General features: G+C 32.6%; 2 protein-coding genes across 2 annotated transcripts; one reads left to right on the top strand and one right to left on the bottom strand.

The window, feature by feature from the left end:
• Nucleotides 1-5,368: 5,368 nt before the first annotated feature.
• Nucleotides 5,369-6,268, top strand: LOC137838712 (uncharacterized). The gene has a single exon (XM_068647942.1). It carries the CDS (start codon nt 5,369-5,371, stop codon nt 6,266-6,268), a length of 900 nt encoding a protein of 299 aa, XP_068504043.1.
• Nucleotides 6,269-12,172: 5,904 nt separating this feature from the next.
• Nucleotides 12,173-13,558, bottom strand: LOC137838711 (uncharacterized). The gene has a single exon (XM_068647941.1). It carries the CDS (start codon nt 13,556-13,558, stop codon nt 12,173-12,175), a length of 1,386 nt encoding a protein of 461 aa, XP_068504042.1.
• Between the last annotated feature and the right edge of the window lie 7,110 nt (nt 13,559-20,668).

The raw sequence follows: 20,668 nt of genomic DNA, 5'->3' as shown, positions 1-20,668 counted from the left end.
CTATTACAAGTTTCATCATAAAAAAATTATTAAAGAAGCAAAATATTTTTCTATAATGCTTTAGTGTACTTTTTATACTAGTCATAAAAACAAATGACTCTAATAATTCCGTGTTGAATATTAATTAATAAAATAAAAAAATTATAAATTACTTTTTAGAATTTTGAAAAGGGATGACACTTCTAGGTTAGGAGTTTTAATGAATTATAAGATGTGTTTAAGTCTCTTCTTAATCTTAATATTGATTATGGGTTAGGGTTATGAAAATAACTCTATAAAAGTAAACACCAAAGGAGTTCATAAGTGTTTTCTTCAAATAAATACTAGAGCTTTGTATACATGTGCTTGTCGTGCTCGTAATCTTACCTCTATTCTATTGGTATGAGCCATTCTTACATTAAAGTTGTTTCATATTTTTGAGGTAGTTCAAGCCATATTTCCAGTTCTATGAAGAAAAATAAAGTGGATAATTTTGCTCGATAATGTTTCACTACAACAAAATATGTTAAATTAGCTGCAAATAAATTGTGAAGGCTATGTAGTAACCGCTAATAGCGAGGGCCAAACCTTCAATAAATGAAAGAGAGAAAATAAATTAAAATAGCATGAATTTAGTTAACGTAAATCCTACACTAAGTTTTTCTAAAAAATAAAAAAATTAAAACTGGTGTGAGTCTATTAAACATAAAGTTCACGCTAGATATTTTAAAAAATAATAATAATAATGTATTACGTTTCGCTAAACAAGCACGCACAAACAATAAAAATAATAATAAAATATTAAGATTGTGAAGGTTTAGCCCACACTAATAGTCCACAGTATATATTTAAAACAAGCGTGGGTGTAATAAAGGAAGCTCACACTAAATTTTAAAAAAGAAAATTAATAAATGTCTACTCTAAATATAAATAATAATAATATATTAAGATTACGAGGTTTAACCCATTCTAACATTTTTTTTTAAAAAAACAATAAAATACCAAAACAAGCTTGGGTGTAATAAAGATAAAGCTCACACTAATTTTTTTTTTTAAAAAAAAATATCTACGTTGAATACAGAAATACCAAAACAAGCGTGGGTTTAAAAACAAAATATCTACATTAAATACAAATAATAATAAAATATTAAGATTGTGAAGGTTTAACTTAAGTTAAATGTTAAATGTATTTTAAAATTAAATTTAAATCCATTATTTATTTTAGTTGTGTGTTTATTATTGGGAAAAAAAAGTATAAAACTAGGTGGAGGATAAAAAAATATAAAAATTTGATTTTTTTATTAGTGGGATATTTTATGAGACTAGTGTGTTTTTAAAAAATAATAACTTTTAAATTTTAATTTAATTTAATTTTTTATTATTATTTATATGTTTTTTGATTGGTGATGTGTCATATGAAATAGTATAATTAGAAACATGAATTTCATTAGTGAGAGAGATGTGCAATTTGACACAATTAGAGAAATATTTTTGAATATTAAAACATTTTATTGTATATTTATATTTGAATTATGTTAAAATAGTAATATATTAAAGAAAAATTTCACATAAAGTTGAAAGGTAACATAACTAATAATATTCTTGCATGAATAATATGATAAAATTAAAAATATTTATGAAATTTATTTGTCTTAAAAAAACCTAATTATTTATTTAATTTGATTCTTATGAGAATAATAAAAAACATAACCTTTTTATACTACATTATTATAAAAAAATGTGAAAAAGATACATCGTTATTTTATACTTAATTTATTATTGCTAATTTACAATTTATGCTATATAAATAAAATAGATTATATCAAATACTGATTATTATATTGGTCGGACTTGTTCAGGTCTTCGACCCGAGCACTTAAGCGTGGTAGTCCGATCAGACAAGCTCACTTGGGAAGTACCTAGCTCGACTTGGGATGAATAATAAGCCCAATAATGTGTCATAAGGTCGGACCAGATAATTGACAATCCATGCTAAAAAGATAACTCAAACAAAGTGATATAAAGAACAACAGAATTGGTTAAGCGTATGTATATTTTGATGTAAGTAAAAACTATTAGAGATAATGATGAATAAAAATCGTTGGAGATAATGTTGAATATACCCGCAAAATAAAAGTATATGTAATATTCTTGCTTGATGAAGCTGTTATGAAAACTATAAAAGGGCTTTAGACCCTGAGCAAAGGTAAGTTTCTCTGGTAATCCTACACTCAGAGATTTTATATAGATATTCATAGTTGAATGGTCTCACTGACTTGATCGTCAGAGTTTTGTCAACAGGTGGAGCCCCCTTGTTGCAGATTACTAGCATCTCAAAGCAACAGCAACAGGCAAAGGTGATTCAACTCGGAGCCCACTACCAAGGTTCGACCTTATTCAGCCAACAAGGACAATTATATGTACTTCATTCAATTATTTCTCATGAACGAAATCTTTCACTTATGTTATGTTTGTATTTATGGATATACTATTCTCAGAGACATTGGACGCATGACAACTTCATTCAATTATTTCTCATGAATAGAATCTTTCGCTATGTTGTGTTTGTATCTATGGATATACTATTCTCGAAAACAGATTTGTAGAATATTGTGTATTCTAATCTTAAACTATAGATAATATTGAGTATAAAATGTTAATATTAGGTGCGGTTATGATATAATTTAGTTTAGTCTTAATATTAATGGATGATAACTATTTATAGTTATGGAACAAATAATATATTATCTATATTTTATTTAAATAAATATAAATACATAATACACATAATAATAATTAAAATAAAAAATACAAACATTTAAGTAACAATGAACTTTAATATTTATTATGAAATTCCATTTTATGCATTTAGAAATTACCTTCTAATCTTAAAGAAAAGAATGAACACAAGAAAATATAATGAATTAGAATATAAATGTAAGTTTATAATAATAATATTATATATAAAATATATATATATATATATATAAATCCAGTATTATTTGTTACTTAACTATAAATAGTTATCAATCATTAATATTATATTATGACAAGATTAAATTATATCATATCAGATTTACCACATATAATATTATTTATTGGATATAATATGTGAATATTACATTTACGGTTATGATCCTATAACAAATCATTGTATTATTATATTGAAATATACATGTAAATAATACTATTTTATTTTGTATATACAATACTATTTATTTTATTATATTTATTTACATGTATTTTAAATATATATATATATATATATATATATATAATTTAAATGACATAAAATGTAAAGTGAGTTTTGGATTGTGTTGAATGAGTCCAAAATTTGTAGCGCCCAAAAACTTAAATCTGCCAAATCCCAAAGTGTCAGTTTCTATTTTTTCGTAATATTTCCGTAGCCTCCAAAAACACTTTCAGAAGCACAAAGCTCTAGGTCAGTTTCTATTTTCCTAATCTTTTTCAATTTCTCAATCCCAAATCCTCTTTTTTCAATTTGCAGGAGCTCAAATTAAATCCTAGAAATTCCCTTCCAGTTAAAAGTTGTGTGGCTGAAGCTCGTTCCGGTATTGCTTTTCTACATTTTTATTTTTGTTTTGTCTTAGGTTCATGTTTTCACTATAATATTTGAATTTTGAAGGTTCAATTCTAACGGGTATTTAAGGAGGTGTTTTTTCATTTTGGTATTTGAAAAATACACTTTGAGGTATTTTTCTGAATTTTATGAAAAGTTATTATTTTTTAGTTGTTTTGTAAAATAAGAGAAGAGGAATCTATGATTGAGCATGAAACTAAAGAAAAGAGAAACTAAAGAAAAGAGAGAAGACATTCAAATGAGTATATTAAAAGCATTACGAAAGAAAATTAATTATAAGAATTAAAGTATTATAAGAAAAAATTAATTAAAGTATTGCACGAAGCCAAAAAGACAAAGTCCAAGTTGAAAATTACTATGACACCAATTTTCACATGCCTATATTTTTATATCAGGTGCCAAATCTTCACAGTATCTTTGAAGCATTTCAAATACAATTTTTTTAGCAACTTCTGGTCTTTTTAATGTCTTATTATTGATATTCTGTTTTGAAGTTGAAAGAATTGTAAGTATTATTGAAGTGTATGTTTTGGTGGAATTAAATTGAAAGAGGTGTTAATGAGGAGCTGTGGTGATTCAACATTTTAAAAGTAGTTTGGACTTTGGAGATGATTCAATATCCATCTCTTTGTTTTGTAGATATGTAATTTTGTTCACATCTGCTGCAAACAGTATATTCTCAAAAGATTGACAATGAATGGTTATACAGTCTTATATTTTAAGAGTTAAATCCAGACAAATATAATGTCATACTAATTCAAATCCTTTTACTTTTCTTTAATTATTTACATCCAAGTCTCTCCAAGCAACATTCCATCCTAATCTTTTTCAATTTCTCAATCCCAAATCCTCTTTTTTTTCAATTTGCAGAGCCCAAATTGAATCCTATAAGTTCCCTTCCACTTAAAAGTTTAAGTTTTGTGGCTGAAGCTCATTCCGGTATTATAGGAGGTGTTTCTCATTTTAGGAAGGTTTTGTTTCACAGTTTGAGGTATTTTTCTGAATTTTATGAAAAGTTATTACTTTTTAGTTGTTTAGTAAAATAAGAGAAGAGAAATCTGTGATTGAGCATGAAACTAAAGAAAAGAGAGAAGACATTAAAATGGGTATATATTAAAAGCATTACGAGATAAAATTAATTATAAGAATCAAAGTATTATAAGAAAAAATTAATTAAAGCATTGTAAGATCGAGCTTAATTAATGTCCTCGTCTTTATTTTCATCATCGTTTTCGCTTGTGATGTGATACACCACAATGTTAACGTTAGCAGTCATTGGTTGCTTGATTGGCTAAGCATAAAGCCTCTCTATCATCATTGTTAGAACCAGTGTATAAAGTACAGGTTGGATGTCTTGCATATAAGTATTTGATCAAAAATGGAATTTAAAATTTGATTAACTGTTTAAAAAAGAAGCTAGAAGAAATTTTGAGCGAAGCCTTCTACTTAATCAACTACCTAATGAGATCATGTACATGTATACATGCTTTCAAATTAAGTTTCATTCCAATATATGAATGGAAATGCATGTACATCTAAGTACATGGAACCTAAATTTCTATGTTTCCTTACACTTTTAACATCAACATGTAGAATAATGGATCGAGACTGGATGTATGACATGGTTGATCCCTCAAGGAGACTTAAGTCACGATTCATCAACGGAGTTCGTGAATTTGTTTCAAAAGCAATGAACAAATTTCCTATACACAAGATGGAGGGGTAAGGTGTCCATGCATTAAATGTATTTGCGAGAAAATCCTTAAACCCTCTCTTGTTAGGGCTCATATGCTACAATATGGATTCAAACCCAACTATCGAATATGGGTTCATCATGGAGAACAGGGGTCAAATGAGGACAACTTATGTCATGCGTTGAGCAACTATGATGATATGAATTATGTTGATAAGTTTGGGTCAGTAAACGATATGTTATATGATGCATACATGCAAGTATCAGATATAAGACTTCGATATGAGAACTTGGACTATGACGATATTTTTGAAGAACAGTCTCCTAATGCATTCGCGCATAAGTTTTATGATATGTTAGCATCTGCAAATGAACCAATTTATGAAGGAGCAACAAAGTCAAAATTATCAATAGTCATTCGACTTTTAGCTACTAGAACCAATTGGCATGCTCTAGAGAAGTGTTTAGATTACGTCATAAAAATGTTAAATGATGTAGCTCCAAAACAAAATTGCATACCAAAGAACTACTACGAGGCCAAAAAAATTGTGTCAAGTCTAGGTTTGGAAGCAGAAAAAATCGATTGTTGTGAAGGTGGTTGCATGTTGTATTACAAGGATGACATTTATTTAACTGAATGCAAATTTTGTCATCTTCCTCGTTATTTTGAACCAAAGGGTGACAGGGGAAGATATAAAAATATTCCAAGGAAGAGAATGTTTTATTTGCCAATCATCCCAAGATTGCAAAGACTATATGCATCAATGGAATCTGCTAGTCAAATGAGATGGCATTTTGAAAACAAAAAAGATGATGGGTTGTTACGACATCCATGTGATGGGGAAGCTTGGAAGCACTTTGATAAGATATATCCAGATTTTGCATGTGACCCCCGACACGTGAGACTTGGTTTATGTTCGGATGGGTTTCACTCCTTACGTCCAAGCTTCAACATCCCCGTATTCTTGTTGGCCAGTATTCATTACTCCTTATAACTTACCTCCCGAAATGTGTATGACCAAACCATACATGTTTCTAACTTGTTTCATACCAGGGCCAAATAACCCAACTAAACAAATAGATGTCTACTCACAACCTCTTATTGATGACCTTAATAAATTGTGGAATGAAGGTGTATTCACATATGATATCTCCAAAAACGAAAACTTTGTCATGCGAGCTTGCTTGATGTGGACACATGTTACATCCTGGTACGTGGTGTCCGCCGCAAAGTTTGCGTTTAAATTAAATCAGTGTGGGTGTAGCCTACACTTCTTGGACACTAATTAAATTAAATTAAAAATAATTTAAAATGTTAGTGTGGGTTAGACCCATGCAAATTGTGAAATAAAATAAAAAATATTTAAAAATCAAATTTGAACTTTTTTTAAAAATTAATACCAGATTAAATTTGAATCAATTTTCAATGAATCTAAATTCAATTTATAAGAATGTAATACCTGTAAATGATTGTAATAAAGAAATAAATTTATAAACAACACCAAAATTACAAAAGACACCAATTTCCAAATTGAAATTGAATTATAACATGTGGTCACTAATTGAAATCCAAATCATAATAAATTAAGCACGATAACATGGATGTCCTGTAATTAAAATCCAAAGCATAACATGACATATGAAGAAAAAATTGAAACATAGATGCGTGGAAGATGAACTCAAGGCACTAGTTGATCATCAAATTTTTCATCATAGTACGGGTGGACTTGACTCGTGCCAGTTGATGTGTCAGGTTGATGTCGTTTCATCGTGGCTAATTTTTGCTCTAACATCTGTATTTTATCCATCAACATAGCTACATTTTGATTTGTTTGATTAGCTACTTGATTTGATTGATTAGCTACTTGATTTGCTTCCATAACCTTTCGACGGAGTTGTTCATTCTCAGTTATGTAGTCAATGGAAGAAGGTAATATGTTAGGTTGAGTCATTGATTGCACACCATGCCGAATGTTGGCAGACAAGTCTGCAGTGCCATAACATCGACCTCTGCTCTTACCTCCAACAACATCCTTCCAACATTGAAGTTTTGTTGTTGATTGGATGTTAGAGGTAGATCCTTCAGAGCTGTTGGTTTGGATGGCTTTCAGCCGCTCATGGTAGGTTTTCTAGTGCATTTTTAGGAGTTGTCAGGATGGGGGACTAAAGGAAAATAGCATGTCCTCATTGTATGGAGGACACAAAATCTTTTACGTTGAAATATGGTGGTTAAAGTAGTTGGTTTGACTGTCATCGACGATTCTTATCATTGGATCATCCCTTTAGAAAAAGTAAGAGGAGATTTATGAAAAACACAGTTGAATCGAATGGGGCTCCTTATTTCTTGAATGGAGAGCAATTATGGGAATTTATTCGAGACTTTCCAAAGATAACTGATGGTCCATTTGATACCTTACCAGGGTATGAACAATATCATAATTGGACAAAACGATCAATCTTTTGGGATCTGTCATATTGGAAACACAACTTGTTAAGGCACAACCTTGATGTCATGCACATAGAAAAAAACTTTTTTGATAATGTGTTCAATACTGTCATGGAGGTCAAAGGTAAAACAAAAGACAATCACAAGGCAAAAATGGATGTTGTTGAATTCTGTGTACGTGGAGACTTACAGTTGGTTCAGTTACAAAATGGAAAGTTAGCAAAGCCAAAGGGAAACTACACTTTCAACACAAATGATGCAAAATCAATTTATAAATGGATTACAGAGTTGAAGATGTTAGATGGTTATGCTTCTAACATTGCAAGGTGTGCAAATATTGATAAGGGAGTATGCATGGCATGAAAAGTCATGATTGTCTTGTTTTCATGGAGTGTTTACTACCAATTGCATTTCGTTCATTACCAGAATTTGTCTGGAATGCCATTGCTGAAATAAGTAAATTTTTTAGAGATTTTTGTTCTAACACTTTGAGGATGAATGATTTAATTCGAATGAAAACAAACATACCAATCATTATTTGTATACTAGAAAGAATCTTCCCACCTGGCTTCTTTGATTCAATGGAACACCTCATTATTCATCTTCCAAGGGAGGCAATAATTGGTGGTCCTGTTCAATACAGATGGATGTATCCTTTTGAAAGGTAACAACCTTATACTCAATTTCAATGTTCCTAAGCATTGTATAATGCTTAAAACCTATTTTTGTTTGTTGTAGGATGATGGGCGATGCAAAACGAGCAGTAGCTAATTTGGCAAGGGTAGAAGGATCGATATCTGCATTCTACTTACACTGTGAAATAACTTATTTTGTTCCCATTATTTCAAACATGCAAGTTTGTTGTCAAATACAAGTTTGAGAAATGATCTTCGAACTACGACAAATGAGGGAGTAGAATCATCATTCTCAATTTTTGCCAAAAGTGATCGCCCAACTGGATTCTGCAAACAATATTGGTTAACTGATGATGAATATCGTTATGCCCACGTACATATCCTCATCAATTGCAATGAGGTCAAATCGATACTTGAGTAAGTTAAATACCACATTAATTTTTACTCATTATGTTTGAATTACACCGGTGTGACTGATCACATATTTTTGTGAAGATTGTTCTTACAAGTTCACTCCAACAACGATGAAGAAGAATCAATTTGTATACATAAGTATTTTCCATAGTGGTTTAGGAACTATGTAAGTGTTATGTTATTATTGGTTGATTCTAAACCTTTAGGAACTACGTAAATTGTGTCTATGACTAATTCATAGGTTGTTGATGAGATAAATGGAGTGATCGACCTAAACATGAAGGCATTAGCTTGGGGACCTGATTCATCTGTAACATCGTGGAATAAGTACTTTGTTAATGGGTACAAGTTCCTCACAAAGACATGGAATACAGGTAAGAAAACCACAAACTATGGGGTTCATGCAAAAGGTGTGACGGAAGGAAGACAAAATGACTTCTTTGGCGTCATCGAACATATTTATGAAATACAATATCTTGGATTAAGTAAGAAGATTCCCCTTTTCTACTGTCAATGGTTTGATCCAACACAAGATATAGGGACCAAAGTTCATTCATAATATAACATTGTAGAAATCAAGATGTCTGGAAGATATATTCCGTATGATCCCTTCATCCTTCCACAAAATATAAGACAAGTTTACTATGTTCCTCATCCAAACATTTGTAGAAACTTACGTGGTTGGTGTGTGGCAATAACAACAAAACCCCGAGGTCATGTTGAAGTTGAGAACATAGAAGATGATTTGCCTTACCAACTTGATGAAATGCCTAATGTCTTACCAATCACAACAATTGAACAATTATAAGGCTTAGGTGACCCATTAGTTTTTGAATTGGTCAATGATAATCTTATTGAACCAATAAGTGACGATGATGATGACGATGACAATGACAATGATGATGATGACGACGATGACGATGATGACATCATTGAATCCAGTGAAGATGATGGAGAACATGATGATAACGACTGTGCCGATGGGGACTTTCATAACACTAACGACTAATGTATAGTAGTCTTGTAAATTATTTGACAACCTATATGACAATGTGTCCAATTTCATTGATCGTGTAATTTTATTTTTGTAGGAAAAATGCCTAAGAATAGAGGTAGGGGTGGTGCTATCATCAGACATTATAATGCTAGGCGTGGAGTTCCTACAAGTTTGCATGGACGTCTTGCCATAGAATTAGGATCCATCCCTTACTCTGGCCCGTCACCCTTATCTTGATTTTCTCAATCATCCACCCCTTCTTCCTCCACCCCCTCTTCGTCTAGACAATCTATAGCTTCTCAGTCTATTCATCATTCCACCCATACAATTCCTCATATTGGAGTTGGTGAACAAGTTGCGCACCGTCACAACTTCGTTCCTTCACTGTCTCCATTATCACACCTCCATGTATCTCCCTCATCTCCTTATACTGTCCTTGGTATACAAGTATCGTCTCCTATTGCTCCAGCAGTCCAATCTTTCTCTGATCCCATTTTCGCTCCCCAATCCACACATTCTCCCCCAGTGCAATTTTCCATTGCTCCATCAGTCCAGGTTCCTCCTCAACCAGTGCAGATGCCAGTGCAATTCTCCCCTACTGTGCTAGTGCAAACCTCTCCTACAGCGCAACCCACCCCGCCTCCTACGCACCATGATATCCAAGATGCAGAGGTCCATCGTGATGGTAGTGGGAGGGTAATCATACGACCAATGGGTAAAGGGTAAGTTTACTTTCATATTCAAATTTATTATTCTTCTTTTGTATGTTAATTGTTAACTTGTTGATTTCCAATCTTTAAAGGTGGACACCTAACCATTATGTTATTGAGGAAATTGGCCATGCAATAAAATCACAATTTAGGGGTCCCTATTATCACTACGACGAAGCACCTGAGGAAGTCCAACTTAAATGGTGGACTGAATTTAAGGTAACCTAAACTTTGCATTTTAATTATTTCTCATCCAACTATTTATGAATATCATAAAATATGTGTAATTGTATTGTTTGTTTTTATAGACTCAAGTCATTTGGGCCCCACATGATGATTGGCAAATCAAAAAAATCTACAAGTCAAAGGTTAGGAAACGCTTCTCTGATATGCTTGGGAAAGCTTAGGTTAAAGGGACTAGAGCTATTTGGATTGGTGAGGAGGCATGGATTGGTCTTTTGACCTATTGGAATTACGAAAAGTTCAAACAAAAATCAATTCAAAATAAATTAAATCGATCATGAACTCGAGGTGGGACATTGCATTCCACTAGTCATAAATCACATATGGACATTGCCTTGGGATTGGTAAGTACATTAATTATGAATATTTTGTTACATCTTATTCAATTTAGTACGGAATATCTAATATTGTTAACTATTTTCATTTATTTCAGGACTGTAAATATGGTCGACCTGTTGAGCCAGATGAATTATTCATGGCAACACACACTAAGAAGGATGGTGCTTGGGTAGATACTCGTGCCAAACAAATTTACGTAAGTTGTTGGTTTACTTTTGCTTACATATTTTATATTTATAACTTACTATTGTAACACTAAGAACTCCTAAAAACGCACTAGAAAACCTACCATGAGCGGCTGAAAGCCATCCAAATCAACAACTCTGAAGGATCTACCTCTAACATCCAATCAGCAACAAAACTTCAATGTTGGATGGATGTTGTTGGAGGTAAGAGCAGAGGTCGATGTTATGGCACTGCAGACTTGTCTGCCAACATTCGACATGGTGTGTCATCAATGACTCAACCTAACATATTACCTTCTTCCATTGACTACATAACTGAGAATGAACAACTCCGTCGAAAGGTCATGGAAGCAAATCAAGTAGTTAATCAATCAAATCAAGTAGCTAATCAAACAAATCAAAATGTAGCTATGTTGATGGATAAAATACAGATGTTAGAGCAAAAATTAGCCACGATGGAACGACATCAACCTGACACATCAACTGGCACGAGTCAAGTCCACCCGTACTATGATGAAAAATTTGATGATCAACCAGTGCCTTGAGTTCATCTTCCATGCATCTATGTTTCAAATTTTTCTTCATATGTCATGTTATGCTTTGGATTTTAATTACAGGACATTCGTGTTATCGTGCTTAATTTATTATGATTTGGATTTCAATTAGTGACCTTATGTTATAATTCAATTTCAATTTGGAAATTGGTGTCTTTTGTAATTTTGGTGTTGTTTATAAATTTATTTCTTTATTACAATCATTTACAGGTATTACATTCTTATAAATTGAATTTAGATTCATTGAAAATTGATTCAAATTTAATCTGGTATTAATTTTTAAAAAAAGTTCAAACTTTATTTTTAAATATATTTTTATTTCACAATTTGCGTGGGTCTAACCCACACTAACATTTTAAATTATTTTTAATTTAATTTAATTAGTGTCCAAGAAGTGTAGGCTACACCCACACTGATTTAATTTAAACGCAAACTTTGCGGCGGACACCACGTACCAGGATGTAACATGTGTCCACATCAAGCAAGCTCGCATGACAAAGTTTTCTTTTTTGGAGATATTATATGTGAATACACCTTCATTCCACAATTTATTAAGGTCATCAATAAGAGGTTGTGAGTAGACATCTATTTGTTTAGTTGGGTTATTTGGCACTGGTATGTGACAAGTTAGAAACATGTATGGTTTGGTCATACACATTTCAAGAGGTAAGTTATAAGGAGTAATGAATACTGACCAACAAGAATACGATGATGTTGAAGCTTGGACGTAAGGAGTGAACCCATCCGAACATAAACCAAGTCTCACGTGTCGGAGGTCACACGCAAAATCTGGATATATCTTATCAAAGTGCTTCCAAGCTTCCCCATCACATGGATGTCGTAACAACCCATCATTTTTTCTGTTTTCAAAATGCCATATCATTTGAGTAGCAGATTCCATTGATGCATATAGTCTTTGCAATCTTGGGATGATTGGCAAATAAAACATTCTCTTCCTTGGAATATTTTTATATCTTCCCCTGTCACCCTTTGGTTCAAAATAACGAGGAAGATGACAAAATTTGCATTCAGTTAAATAAATGTCATCCTTGTAATACAACATGCAACCACATTCACAACAATCAATTTTTTCTGCTTCCAAACTTAGACTTGACACAATTTTTTTGGCCTCGTAGTAGTTCTTTAGTATGAAATTTTGTTTTGGAGCTACATCATTTAACATTTTTATGACGTAATCTAAGCACTTCTCTGGAGCATGCCAATTGGTTCTAGTAGCTAAAAGTCGAATGACTATTGATAATTTTGACTTTGTTGCTCCTTCATAAATTGGTTCATTTGCAGATGCTAACATATCATAAAACTTATGCGCGAATGCATTAGGAGACTGTTCTTCAAAAATATCGTCATAGTCCAAGTTCTCATATCGAAGTCTTATATCTGATGCTTGCATGTATGCATCATATAACATATCGTTTACTGTCCCAAACTTATCAACATAATTCATATCATCATAGTTGCTCAACGCATGACATAAGTTGTCCTCATTTGACCCATGTTCTCCTTGATGAACCCATATTCGATAGTTGGGTTTGAATCCATATTGTAGCAGATGAGGTCTAACAAGACAGGGTTTAAGGATTTTCTCGCAAATACATTTAATGCATGGACACATCACCCCTCCATCTTGTGTATAGGAAATTTGTTTCATTGCCTTTGAAACAAATTCACGAACTCCGTTGATGAATCGTGACTTAAGTCTCCTTAAGGGATCAACCATGTCATACATCCAGTCTCGATCCATTATTCTACATACATCCAGTCTCGATCCATTATTCTACATGTTGATGTTAGAAGTGTAAGGCAACATAAAAATTTAGGTTTAGGTTGCATGTACTTAGGTGTACATGCATTTCCATTTTGGAATGGAACTTAGAAAGCATGTATACATGTACATAATCTCATTAGATAGTTCATTAAGTAGAAGGTTTCGCTCAAAATTTCTTCTAGCTTCTTTTTTAAATAGTTAATCAAATTTTAAATTCCATTTTTGACCAAATACTTATATGCAAGACATCCAACCTGTACTTTATACACTAGTTCTAACAATGATGATAGAGAGGCTTTATGCTTAGCCCATCAAGCAGCCAATGACCAATGACTGCTAACGTTAACATTGTGGTGTATCACATCACAAGCGAAAACAATAATGAAAATAAAGACGAGGACATTAATTATGCTTGATCTTATAATGTTTTAATTAATTTTTTCTTATAATACTTTAATTCTTATAATTAATTTTATCTAGTAATGCTTTTAATATATACCCATTTAAACGTCTTCTCTCTTTTCTTTAGTTTCATGCTCAATCACAGATTTCTCTTCTCTTATTTTACTAAACAACTAAAAAGTAATAACTTTTCATAAAATTCAGAAAAATACCTCAAAGTGTGAAACAAAAGCTTCCTAAAATGAGAAATACCTCCTTGAATACCCGTTAGAAATGAAGCTTCAAAATCCAAATATTATAATGAAAACATGAACCTAAAACAAAACAAAAATAAAAAAATAGAAAAGCAATACCGGAATGAGCTTCAGCCACAAAACTTTTAAGTGGAAGGGAACTTATAGGATTCAATTATGGCTCCTGCAAATTGAAAAAAAATGAGGATTTGGGATTGAGAAATTGAAAAAGATTAGGAAAATAGAAACTGACCTAGAGCTTTGTACTTTTGAAAGTGTTTTTGGAGGCTACGGAAATATTAGGAAAAAATAGAAACTGACACTTTGGGATTTGGCAGATTTAAGTTTTTGGGCGCAACAAATTTTGGACTCATTCAACACAATCCAAAATTCACTTTACAGTTTATGTCATTTAAATTATATATATATATATATATATATATTTAAAATACATGTAAATAAATATAATAAAATAAATAGTATTATATATACAAAATAAAATAGTATTATTTGCATGTATATTTCAATATAATAATAATACAATGATTTGTTATAGGGATCATAACCGTAAATGTAATATTCACATATTATATCTAATAAATAATATTATATGTGAAAAATCTGAAATGATATAATTTAATCTTATCATAATATAATATTAATATTAATGGATGATAACTATTTATAGTTAAGTAACAAATAATACTGGATTTATATCTATACATATATATTGATATATCATATTATTATAAATAAATATATTATTATAAACTTACATTTATATTGTAATTCATTATATTTTCTTGTCTTCATTCTTTTGTTTAAGATTAGAAGGTAATTTTTATAAAATGGAATTTCATAATAAATATCCAAAATTCATTGTCAGTTAAATGTTTGCATTTTTAATTTTAATTATTATTATGTGTATTATGTATTTATATTTATTTAAATAAAATATAGATAATATATTATTTGTTCCATAACTATATAAATAGTTATCATCCATTAATATTAATACCAAACTAAATTATATCATAATCGTACATGTAATATTGACATTTTATACTCAATATATAGTTTAAGATTAGAATACACAATGTCATGCAAATCTGTCTTCGAGAATAGTATATTTATAGATACAAACACAACATAGCGAAAGATTCTATTCATGAGAAATAATTGAATGAAGTTGTCATTCGTCCAATGTCTCCGAGAATAGTATATCCATAAATACAAACATAACATAAGTGAAAGATTTCGTTCATGAGAAATAATTGAATGAAGTACATATAATTGTTCTCATCAGCTGAATGAGATCGAACCTTGGTAGTGGGCTCCGAGTTGAATCACCTTTGCCTACTGTTGTTGCTTTGAGATGCTAGTAATCTACAACGAGGGGGCTCCACCTGTTGACAAGACTCTGACGATCAAGTCAGTGAGATCATTCAACTATGAATATCTGTATAATATCTCTGAGTGTAGGGTTACCAGAAAAACTTACCTTTGCTCAGGGTCTAAAGCCCTTTTATAGTTTTCATAATAGCTTCATAAAGCAAGAATATTACATATACCTTTATTTTGTGGGTATATTCTGTTGAAGATGGTTGCTGCCCCTTCAAGATTGTGTTTGATGAAGACTTGTATGTAGTGTTTGATGAAGACATTTATGTACTTTCCATGTATTTGTGCTTTGCTTTAAGTATGTCTTAGTTAGTGCTTAGAGGTTGTCTAAGAGTAGCTTTTTGCTGAGTAACTCACCTCATAACCACTGGCCATGTGTTAAGAACAAGCATAAGTTTTCTAAAACTGTTTTTCACATGTTTTACACAAAAACACGTTTTACTGCATAAAAATAAATCTGTTCTTTTCTAAATAAACAGATTCATTTTCTTCACTGATGCCTTGGCTAAAGTCTTGTAAAAATTTGATTTTGCGCATCAGGTATTTTGACTATGTCTTCTTCTTTTCAAAACGACTGAGTTTCAAATAGTTAAACTTTCTCTGTTTTCGTTTTGAAAAAATAAATCTGTTCATCTGTAAATAAATAGATTCTTTTTCTCTCTGGTGCCATGACAAGCTTAAACGTTTTCAGTTTTATCTCTGCACCAGAATGGTTGACTAAGTCTCCTCACTTAACAGATTCTCTAACTGCTTTTGAAAATAAATCAGTTTATTTTATTTTCAATCTGTTCATTTTATAACAGCTTTAACTGTTTTTCAAAATTCTGTTATAAGCTGGCTTTCTATAAAATGCAAACTTGTTTTCTGAGTTTATTATCAATTCAACAGTTCATACATTTGCAAAAACGAGTTTTACAGCAGAGAATCAAAGGTTTACAAAGGATTAGCATTTGTTCTTCAAAGATTTCGAAAATCACAAAGTGCTTGTTCTTGGTTTGGTTCCAAAAGCTTGGTGTGAGGTGCAGCTACTGTTCTAGCAATCTTGCCTACTGGTTTAAGGCTGATCTTTGTTACCTCAATCAGGTGTAGTCGTTTCACTTCTTATTACTTGTAATAGTTTGGTTGATCCCTCTTCTTGATAGGTGTTCTTGGAGAGTGGGTGTGTGTGAGTGCTGAAATAGGTTTTTTCAGCAAGAGTACCTAAGTTCTTGTAGGTTTCAAGAATAGTGGGAAGTGTAATTGATTGTACTGTGTTTTAGTGATTTCCACCTGTTGTTGGTGAAGACTGGATGTAGCTCAGGTTGAGTGAACCAGTATAACTGCCTGTGTTCATTCTCTCTCACTCTCTGCAATTTCGTTTCTGCATAATTGATAAAACAGCAAAGAAATAAATCTGTTCAATTGAAAATAAATCTGTTCTTTCTGGGCACTGTGCATACTGTTCTTGATTTCTGAAAAAGCTGTTTTAATCTGATAAGAACATATAAAATCTGATAAAAGCCACTGGAACAGATTGACTGTGATAGGCTGCTCAAGAAACTGTAAATGCTATTAATTGAACCTTAAACAAATTACTTAAAGTTGAAGCTTGCTGTTCTGTGATTCATTGTTCTTAATTTCTGGAAAATTGCTTGACATCAAGAAGAACACTCATAGTCTGTTAAAAGCCACTGGAACAGCTTGTTTGCAAAGGTCACTCAATTAATTAGCATGCTATCAATTGAACCTTAATCACTTGCTTGAAATTGAGGCTTGCTGTTTTGTGTTCCACTGTTTTTCAAATCTGATATTTGTGTGTGTGCTGCTGGAAATTCTCACTGCATAATCTTGTGATTAACCTTGCTGAATTAAAAGCGTTTCAAACAAAAACAGTGCTGAAATAAATCTGTTCATTTTCACATAAATCGATTTATTTTCTGTAAAACTGTGTTAAACACTGTTTCTGCGAGAAAGTTTTAAAAGGTCAATTCACCCCCCCTCTTGAACTTTGACACTATTAAACCCAACAATTGGTATCAGAGCTAGGACTTGTAGTTTAATCAAGTTTGTTTGTAAAAATGTCTGAGTTTAATGTGCTTTTTGCTGAGGGTTCTGCTGTAAATAGACCACCTATGTTTAATGGATTGAATTATGCATTTTGGAAAGTTAGAATGAGAATTTTTATGGAATCCATTGATGCATTAATTTGGGAAGCTGTGGTCAATGGACCTTATGTGCCAATGCAGATTGTCAAGGATGAACAAGTTGAAAAGCCAAGATCAGAGTGGAATGAGACTGAAAGGAGGAAGGCTCAACATGATCTTGTGGCCAAGAATATCATAACCTCTGCATTGACAATGGACGAGTTCTTCAGAATATCTCAATGTAAGTCAGCAAAGGAGATGTGGGAAGTCTTAGAAGTGACTCATGAAGGGACTGAGGATGTAAAAAGGTCAAGGAAACATGCACTCATCCAAGAGTATGAGCTGTTCAGAATGCAACCCAGAGAGAACATTGCTGATGTGCAAAAAAGATTCACCCACATTGTGAATCACCTCACTGGCTTGGGAAAAGAATTTGATAGAGAGGAGCTCAACATAAAGATATTGAAGTGCCTCGACAGAAGCTGGCAACCAAAGGTGACAGCTATCTCTGAAAGCCGTGATCTGTCAAAATTGGGAACTGCTGCACTGTTTGGAAAGCTGATGGAGCATGAGCTAGAGCTTAAAAGACTTAAAGAACAGGAAACAACAGAGAGAAAACCCAAAGGTTTGGCACTGAAAGCAACTGAATTGGATGAGATCAAGGAAGAAAAGGAAGATGCTGAAGATGATGATACAATCAACCTTCTTACAAAAAGATTCAGCAAATTTCTGAGGAAGAAAAGCAAAAATAGGAACCAGCAGAAAAGAAGGTATCCTAAACCCAATGATTTAAATTCCTCTAAATATACTTGCTTTGGATGTGGCAAAACAGGGCATATCAAAACAGATTGTCCAGACAATCAAACAAGGGACAAATCTGCCAGCAAGAAATTTGAAAGGAACAAAGGAAGAAGAGCCTACATCTCATGGGAGGAAAATGAAGTATCCTCAACTAGCAGCTCTTCAACAGAAGATGAGAAGAATAATTTGTGCTTCATGATGAAGGATGAGGAGTCAAGCTCTGAATCAGTAAGTAATTTTTCTGCTGATTCTGATAATTATGATGATTTGCTTGCTGCCTTCAAGGAAACACATGAGGAAGCCAATAGGCTAGCTGTAATATGCAATAAGCTGCAAAAGGTAAATAATGTGCTTGCACCTAAAGTAAAAACACTTGAGGAAGAATTGCATAAGGCCAAAACAGATTTGGTAAGCCTTGAACTGACTTGCTTGCATGCCTCTATTAAAAACTGTGAAAACTGCAAAAGATTGGAAAAACAAGTGGAATATTTGCTGAAAACCCTTTCCAATTTCACCAAGGGAAGAGAAAACCTTGAGTCTCTCCTTGGATCACAGAATGCTGTTTTCAATAAGAATGGACTTGGTTATATCGCTGGAAATACAACCAATGTCAAAAAGCTTTCAAGTTTTTTTGTTCCAGTAAAATCAGTTTTTTCAGCTTTTAACAGTGGCAAAAAGGCATCTCATGTAACCTGTTTTTACTGCATGAAATCTGGTCATACATCTAGGTCTTGCATTGCTAGAAGACATCTTGTGCCTAAGAACTTAGCTAAGTGGCTACCAAAGAGAAGGTGTTAATATGTGCTGGACCCTATACTGAAAAGGGTACCATTTGTAAATTTTTTATTCTGTTTTGCAGATTGGAAGCAAGAAGAACCAGTGGTACTTGGACAGTGGCTGTTCCAAGCATATGACTGGAGATCTTACAAAGTTCACCAGCTTAAAGCTCAAAGCAGAAGGACATGTGACCTATGGTGACAATAACCGAGGGAGAATTTTGGGCAGAGGAACTGTTGGAACAGGAAATTCAACAACCATTGAGAATGTGCTGTATGTAGAAGGACTTAAGCATAGTCTTCTCAGCATAAGTCAGCTTTGTGACAAAGGATACAAAGTGAATTTTGAGTCAAGTGGCTGCACAATCTCAAGTAATTCATCTAGTAAGGCACTGTTTACTGGTAAGAGAGTGAATAACATTTACTTGTTGAATATCATGGAAACTAACTCTTCAAATGAGTGTTTGCTGTCCAGAAGTGATGAGTCTTGGTTGTGGCACAGGAGGTTAGCTCACATACACACAAATCACTTGAATAAATTGAAATCTAAAGATTTAGTTTCTGGTTTACCTAACATTAAATTTCAGGATAACAGGCTTTGTGATGGTTGTGTGAAAGGTAAACAAATCAAATCATCTTTCAAGTTAAAGGATATTGTCTCTACAAAAAATCCATTGGATGTGTTACATATGGACTTATTTGGTCCATCTAGAGTTGCTACAAAAAATCAGTTTTTCCAGCTTTTAACAGTGGCAAAAAGGCATCTCATGTAACCTGTTTTTACTGCATGAAATCTGGTCATACATCTAGGTCTTGCATTGCTAGAAGACATCTTGTGCCTAAGAACTTAGCTAAGTGGCTACCAAAGAGAAGGTGTTAATATGTGCTGGACCCTATACTGAAAAGGGTACCATTTGTAAATTTTTTATTCTGTTTTGCAGATTGGAAGCAAGAAGAACCAGTGGTACTTGGACAGTGGCTGTTCCAAGCATATGACTGGAGATCTTACAAAGTTCACCAGCTTAAAGCTCAAAGCAGAAGGACATGTGACCTATGGTGACAATAACCGAGGGAGAATTTTGGGCAGAGGAACTGTTGGAACAGGAAATTCAACAACCATTGAGAATGTGCTGTATGTAGAAGGACTTAAGCATAGTCTTCTCAGCATAAGTCAGCTTTGTGACAAAGGATACAAAGTGAATTTTGAGTCAAGTGGCTGCACAATCTCAAGTAATTCATCTAGTAAGGCACTGTTTACTGGTAAGAGAGTGAATAACATTTACTTGTTGAATATCATGGAAACTAACTCTTCAAATGAGTGTTTGCTGTCCAGAAGTGATGAGTCTTGGT

The sequence above is a fragment of the Phaseolus vulgaris genome, chromosome 4 (assembly GCF_000499845.2).
Source record: "Phaseolus vulgaris cultivar G19833 chromosome 4, P. vulgaris v2.0, whole genome shotgun sequence".
In the NCBI taxonomy this organism is placed as follows: Eukaryota; Viridiplantae; Streptophyta; class Magnoliopsida; order Fabales; family Fabaceae; genus Phaseolus; species Phaseolus vulgaris.
The sequence above is the reverse complement of the archived record's forward strand: the minus strand, read 5'-3'. Positions and strand labels throughout refer to the sequence as shown.

Excerpts from the sequence above, each read along its gene's own strand:
- LOC137838712 (XM_068647942.1), top strand. The coding sequence starts at position 5,369 with ATGCTACAATATGGATTCAAACCCAACTATCGAATATGGGTTCATCAT.
- LOC137838711 (XM_068647941.1), bottom strand. The coding sequence starts at position 13,558 with ATGGATCGAGACTGGATGTATGACATGGTTGATCCCTTAAGGAGACTT.